We start from the raw sequence: 7,500 nt of genomic DNA, 5'->3' as shown, positions 1-7,500 counted from the left end.
TAAGAGACAAATTCCCATTTTCAGTAGCAACTCCGGAAACGACTCTTGCTTTCTGTTTTTGAAAAAGAAGACAAATTCACGACGTTTTATTCTTTGCTCAGGGCTCTGACTTTTACCTAGAAATTGGAAAGATACCAGCTCTTTCCCCTTTCCCTAACTTCAAGAATGCACACTGGGTAGGGTGAGGTAATCCCCGACTTACAACAGTTCATTTAGTGACTGTTCAAAGTTACAACAGCACTGAAAAAGGTGACTTGTGACCGTTGCAGCACCCCCATGGTCACGGGATCAACATTTGGACACGCTTGGCAACTGACTCGTTATTTACGACCATTGCTGTGTCCTGGGGTCGTGTGAACCCCTTTTGCCAGATTCACTTAACCACTGTGTTACTAATTTAACTGCAGTGATTCACTTAACCACTGTGGCAAGAAAGGTCGTAAAATGGGGCAAAACTCAGGTAACAAACGTCTCGCTGAGCTGTGGAAATTCGGGGCTGAAATGGGATTGTACGTTGAGGACTAGCGGTATTAGCAGGCCTCTTCGGGCTCCCTTTTTTTCTGAGAGAGTTAATTGAGGCCGGAATTGGGCTCTTGAACTGAGCCTGCTGAAAGGTGCACCAGCATGAATTTGCTGGCCCCTATTTGGCCGCAGTAGCGGCATTCAGCGTTGAGCTTTCTTCCTGATGGTGGATCAGGTTAAAGAAAGAGGTTGGTGGGTCTTCCAGCAAGCAGCAAGCAAGGGGGGGGGGGGGGAAGGAGCTCACCCAGGGCTCTCCCTCACCTGCTAGCTATTAGGAAGAAGATGGTGCTAGGGCTGCACCTGTGTGTAAAAACAACCCAGCCAGCTGTCAAGGGCAGGGGCTGTGGCAGAAGGTAGTAAGCAGCAATGAATAATTTCCACCCTGATTAGTTCTGCAAGGCCATGACGATACCGGGGCAGGGGACCAAGAAGTCCAGTTTTGACCACAGAGAAAGTCGAAGAACAGCACTTGGAAGAAGCTGTTGACCAGTCTTAGAGAACAAGGGCGGAACAAATTTGCATCGTGGTGACTGACCTGGGTGTAACGAAAACAAGCATCACCATGGCAGCTAATGCTGCCAAAGCAGGAATGGAATAAGCAAAACCCTCCAGACTTGAATCGGCTTACTACCACGGTGGAGCCCAAAATTTCCCTTTGCTAAGCGAGACAGTTACTAAGTGAGTTTTGCCCCATTTTACAACCTTCCTTGTCATAGTTGTAAAGTGAATCGCCTCAGCTGTAAAGTTAGTAGCACGGTTGTTAAGTGAATCTGGCTTCCCCAATTGACTTTGCTTGTTGGAAGGTCGCAGAAGGGGGTCACGTGACCCCAGGACACTGCAGCCGTCATAATACGAGTCAGTTGCCAAACGTCTGAATTTTGATCACTGGACCACCAGGATGCTGCAAGGGTTGTAAGTGTGAAAAACAGTCACAAGTCACTTTTTTCAGTGCCATTGTAACCAAATGAACAGTTGTAAGTCAAGGACAACCTGTAGTAGCACTACTATGAGGAGGGAAGACGCACAAGGCTTGTCCCAGGAGCATCCAAGCAACAAGTATAATGCATGAGCACCAGTCCCTAAAACTAATAACAGTCGTAAAAATAGTAAAAAAAATTGCAAACATGCAAAAAACTGTGTTGGAAGAAGTAATGCAAAAGATTGCAGTGCCCCTGGAGATGTAGCTACTTTAATACATAAAGAATGGAGTACAGACTGACCATCACTTACCGTTCTTCTTGCTCTGGCTTGTCATTGTTCATCAACCTGTCCGAATGGTTTTGTTTTACGTCTGTTTTATGAAAAACAAGAGGAGGAACAGAGAGAAAAGGCAAAGTGCGTGTTATTTATGCCACCTTTAAAAGAGGGAACCTGCTATCCCACTAGCTTAAATTCCCCAAGATTCCCCTTTCTTTCACTCCATTAATACTACACTACTGTATATATCTAAATCTAATTACGTAATAAAACCACAGTAAAATCTGTTAATAAACCGTCTCTTCACCACATGGCGGTACATGTCCAAGTGTGTTGCACCTGCATCGACAGAGAACTGGGACAGACTGACAAAAATAAAGAGAAGGATGTTCTAGGACAGTGGTTCTCAACCTTTTTAATGCCGCGACCCCCAACCGGTCGTAAGTCGAGGACTAAACCGGACGTAAGTCGAGGACTACCCAACCGGTCATAAGTCGAGGACTTTCCCTGCCCGGGAGCACCGCACATGCGTGGTTCCGCCCCCTGTGCCGGCCGAGGCGTAGCTGGCAAGCGGCAGAGACGGAGCAGGCCGACCACCAGCTGGCCCAGCTCAAGGGAGGTAAGGCACCCGCCGGAAAAGGGGGAAAAAATGGCAGACAGCCTTGCTTGGCGACCCCCGTGAAATGGTCGATCGACCCCAAATGGGGTTGCAACCCATAGGTTGAGAACCGCTGTTCTAGGAGCTGAATCCAGCCATTCCTGTCGGCAGAATGGCTTTCTCCTTCTCCCGCCTATTTCCCATCACTGCCCTCCCAGCTTCCCTTGGAGGTAAGGGGCCATAAATCCTAACAGATAAAAAAATATAAATGTAAAAAAATGACAATAAAGGTTATCTATCTTATCTTATCTTATCTTACACGCTTAGGCTGCCCTTCTGCGATGTCAGAATAAGGGGAAAATAACACCAGTACAGCTAAGGTCAGCTTAAGCCTGTCTCACTCACAAACTAAACAAGAGAGGAAGGGGATAGCAGCATCAAAAAGATATTGCAAAGATTTGTTAAGTGAGTTTTGCCCCGTTTTACAACCTTTCTTGCCTCTGTTTTTGCCTCAGTCACTGCAGTTGGTAAGTTAGCAACCTGGTTGTTAAGTGAATCTGGCTTCCCCATTGACTTTGCTGGTCAGAAGGTCATAAAAGGGGATCACATGACATCCCCCCCAGGACACTGCGACCATCATAAATGTGAACCGGTTGCCAAGCATCTGAATTTTGATCACAGGATCACGGGGACGCTGCAAGGATCATAGCTGTGAAAAACGGTCATAAGTCACTTTCAGTGCCGTTGTAAGTCTGAACGGTCACTAAATGAACTGTTGTAAGTCGAGGACTACCTGTATTGTAAACTGCCCAGAGTCACTTAGGTGATACGGGCAGTGTATAAATCTGATAAATAAATAAAAATCTGCACACTGATGACTCCTTCTCTGAAATCATAGCATGACCTCGCTCGATGGCTTCATGCAGATTTTAAATGAAACAGGACGGGAGGATTGAGACCCACAGCGCATCACACTGACCTAGTGGTGCCCCCAAATCCCAGCCCTTGAGGGGGGTCTACAAAAATGCCACGTCTCATTTTACTGAAGATCTCAGAATAAATATTGGGACTTTTTTGCCTCTTGGATAATGATTAGGATAGGTCCTTTGCAGAAATCTAGGGATAGGAGACGATGATGGTACTTTCTGAGCTATGTGAAAATGGGCACACATCTAAGTTAACATTCAAACTTGCAAAATCTCTCCTAGCGACTGTTAATTTGTCTACAATTCTTTGGGCTCCAAGTAACAACATCCTGGCTTCCTTACTGCAATATGTTGTTGCATGTTGGTTTATGAGCAACAGTTCTTGACTAGCTTCCTTGTTTCTGGACTCAAATTAAAGAACAGAAACCTTTTTTTTTAAGTCATGACAGACTTAAGCTTCTCTATCCAAGGCTTGCAAATGCACCTGCCTTGCAGCTAAGAGCCATTCTGGACTGCCTTTTCCAGCTGCTCCTTGAAAGTCAAGAGGACAGCTGTCAAAGATGGCACCCTTGTGCTGGGTACCCCTTCTAGAACACCAAACCACTCTTCCCAGATTAGGCCAAGGCCTAATGAAGCCCACCAGATGCTTCCAGAATGCTCACAATCAGGAGACGGAGATGTTCCTCTCTCCTTTTGGGGTTCTCCTCTAAGTGGGGTTTGCTCCCAACCTGGAAGTAGTATTTAGGACTGACGGGGTAGATCTGTCCTCTAAGGGTCCCCCTTTAAAGCCATTCCCTAGTGGTTCTCTTGAGGGCATGAGTCCCATAGGCTGAAGCGTTAAGGCAAGTCCCGTCCCATCAGCCCAAGGCCCATCCTAGGCTAGATGCCTCCAAGGAGGGTATGGAGATGTTCTCTTCCAAGTGGAAGGCATCTGCTCTCAACCTGGAAGCATTCTTACGTTTCAAGGCTGATAGGACCATCCTCCATGAATCCCCCGGTAGCTATTCCAGATAGTGATCACCACATTTTGTAGGAATGAGCTCCACAGATTGTGTGAAGTTGAAGTCTGCTTGGGCAGATGTTGGAATAAAACAGGGGTCTTCAAACTTGGCCCTTTTAGGATTTGTGGACATGTGCCTGGCTGAGGAATTCTGGGAGTTGAAGTCCACAAGTCCTAAAAGGGCCAAGTTTGAAGACCCCTGGAATAGAAGACCCTTCCAACTCTGTTATTCTGTAAATGAGCACCTTTCCATCAAGCAGATGCTATAAGGAACTCCCAAATAACAAATGGAGGTATCCCCTGCGAGTGGGACTTGAAGGCACCTGTTCCTAACATGGAGGTAGACCTGAGTCTTCAAAGATGATAAGAATAGAGCTGTCCCCTATGAATTCCTCTTTAAAGCCATTTCAGATAACAGCCACCATCCTGTCTTAACAGGAATGAACTACACCAATTGTGAGAGGCTAAAATGAGCTCTTTTCCATCCACCTGAGGACCATCTTAGGCCAGATGCCTCCAAGCAGTTCCCAAGGGGGAGATGTTCTTCTACAAGTGGGGCTTGGAGGCATCTGCTTCCAACCTGGAGACCCCAGAAGTGGGGCTGAGTCTTCAGGGATGATAGAGTAGACCTGTCCTCCATGAATCGCCTTTTAAAGCCATTCCAGATAGTGGCCACCATTTTTGTGGGTAGCAAATGGTGGAATTACACAAACATAAAGCTCTCCACACAGGAATTTTCACCTTGGTGGCTTCCTTAGTACCTTAAGGTACCTGGTGTCCTAGGTTTAAATGAAAAATATTCCATTTGAAGGTGTTTTTAAGGCAAACATTTTGTCCTGATCATTCTAATCTCTACCAATAGGTTTCCCCTCATAAGATCTCTGAGGGATCTTCTCACAAAAAAGGGGATCAAGGGAGTTTATCTTGGGGCTACTAAAGGATCAAATGGATTTTGTTTAATGATGATACCAGAAGCCATTTTCTTGGTTTGGAACAAAAGGTGGAGACTTCCTAGTTTTCTGTTGGTTCAAATTCTGACTAAATTTTTGGTGAGAAGAGCTCATGTAGAAGTGAAATAAATAAAAATACAGGCAGGGAGGGACTCCTCTTAAAGCAGCCACCAGGAAAAGCCACATTTGCTGCTGAACCCAAGAAATCTTGACATGGAGGCTCATTCTGAGGTTAAAAAAAAAAAAAGTGCCTGTGTAGGGCCTCAGGATTCCCATCCTTTTCTCTGCCGCTTTTTACTGACATTTTGTCGGCAAAGGAAAGACTGTGAAATTAAGAATTAAAGCGCTCTCCTGCGCGACAGAAGGAATTTTAATGTGGATTTTCAATTATGCCGTATCCATGACAAAGCAAACCTGGCACCTCAATGCTTTTTCTCGCCTCAGCATTTTTTTCGTGAGGTAAAAAAAAAAGCGCGGGGTCGACAGAAGCGGGGCTTTTGTGTCATATTTGCGCCACAACGGCAAACTTGGGTTGTTTGCTTTAAATCTCAACATTACCTCAGTTTTTTTTTTAAAAAATGTTATTTTTTTCCTTTGCGCCCGTAAACTGAGGTAAAACACCCCCAACGAGCGAGAAGCGCGCGCGCACCCGCTCCCTTCTGCCCTAACGCGCAGGCGCGGCCCCTGCACGCGGCTCCGCACATCCGGGTCTCTGCTGGCCTCGAAGGGGGCGTGTCTCCCTCGCTCTCTAGCACTGAGTCATGGAATCTCCGGGACCCGCTTGTTGCACCCGCAGGCTCGCGCGCCGCGCATGCGCGCAAGAGCCGGGCTGAGCGGCGGAGACGATACGGCTCTTGCAGCCTTGCGCGGTGCATTTGCGAGTTTGGCGCCGTGGCTCAGGAGAAATCCCGCCCTTTTGCAACCGCTTTCCACTGCGGAAAGGCGGTTGGCTGCCTGCCGTTTGCAATCACGCACCCGCTGAGCCAGCTGCACGGCTTGGTGGAGCCTCTGCGCCTAATTGGGGGTGTAAAAGATCCGAACAACACAGGGCAGTTAGGAGGCGTGGGGGGTGCATTTAGCTAGGATTGATACAATCCGTTGCAAGGGGGTGCGTTTGCATCCCAACAAGCCAGTCAATCTCCAAATCTGGCTTGCAAGAAAACTCCAGCGCCCGGAAGCGTCTTATATTGTGGTTGCGTGTTTGGAGGCGAGCAAGAGCGTGCAAGTCACGCGAAACGTACCCGGGAAGCAGCGAGAGAGCGGATGGCTGTGGGCGTTTTCGACTTACAACTCCCCATCTTCCGCAGACCAGCCTGTGCAAAAGTGGTGGGGGCTGTGGATAATGGGGGTTGCAGTCCAATACGTTGTGCCCGGCCCGTGCAAAGAAAAGATGCCGAAAATATGAAATCTACGGGGAGGGGGGGCGGACTTATTGCACGCACGCGCTTAAATTTGCTTTCCTAAGGCGGGCGGGCGGGCTTCGCCCTTTGCGCATGTGCAGAGTGTATCCTGGACTCTCGGAAACTACAAGGACCAGGAGGATTTGCGGCCCTTCTCCCTTTGGGAAGCGACGCCACGTGACCCTCCACAACTGCCCATATTGGGAGCCCTTTGCTGCTGTTGTTTGTTTACATGCAAGGCGGAATTTACTCCTGTTTACTCGGTTTACGATCCAAACACCCGTCCCCGCGGCAACAAGCAAGTTTCTCTTTAGGAGACGTGGAGAATCCGCTGGGGAGACTTAAATTAACGCCTGCAATGAGGACTAGAAGCCTTAAGAGACTCAGGTGGTCCTGCTCCCACCTTTATACGCTACGCTGAGAATTATTCTTTAATTATTTCCATCGTTAATAAAAATAGTAAACGTTTTCCTACGAGGAATGCAAGCTTTGGATCGAAGTAACACTGTCACGGGGCACGTGATAAGCCCCGCCCTCAGCAAACAAGGACCCTCGCCCACACTTTCCAGAAAATTATCTCACAACGCTGATTGGTTAAAGACACGGTACACGGCTCCTCCTATTGGTCGCGATGGGACAAAGGAGGCGGGAGTAAACGGGGAGACAGCTCCTGGAACGGCGGCTAGAGAAGACTCCCATTGGCTGCCAATCCACGCGTGTGGCGACAGCCGCGAACCCCGATTGGCCGACGCTCCGAGAAGGGGGCGCGCCTCCCCCGGGCCCCACCCCTCGCGTATATAAATCACCGTCGGAGGGGGAGCGTGCCATCGCGGGAAAGCGGTAGGCGCGAAGCGTTCTCTCTCTCGGGCGGGCGCGCGCATGCGTCGCGAGGGACGGACGGACGGAC

General features: G+C 48.5%; 1 protein-coding gene across 1 annotated transcript in view; it reads right to left on the bottom strand.

Annotated features, from left to right (window-relative positions):
• ZCWPW1 (zinc finger CW-type and PWWP domain containing 1) overlaps nucleotides 1-1,777 on the bottom strand; it is a 28,936-nt gene extending 27,159 nt beyond the window's left edge. Inside the window, exon 1 of the mRNA XM_029283569.1 lies at nucleotides 1,753-1,777. Coding sequence (XP_029139402.1) covers nucleotides 1,753-1,777 — 25 coding nt within the window. The remainder of the gene's footprint in view (nucleotides 1-1,752) is intronic.
• Nucleotides 1,778-7,500: the final 5,723 nt, after the last annotated feature.

Source organism: Protobothrops mucrosquamatus, unplaced genomic scaffold (genome assembly GCF_001527695.2).
Source record: "Protobothrops mucrosquamatus isolate PMUCROS unplaced genomic scaffold, P.Mucros_1.0 scaffold141, whole genome shotgun sequence".
Classification (NCBI taxonomy): domain Eukaryota; kingdom Metazoa; phylum Chordata; class Lepidosauria; order Squamata; family Viperidae; genus Protobothrops; species Protobothrops mucrosquamatus.
This window is presented reverse-complemented; position numbering and strand designations above follow the sequence as displayed.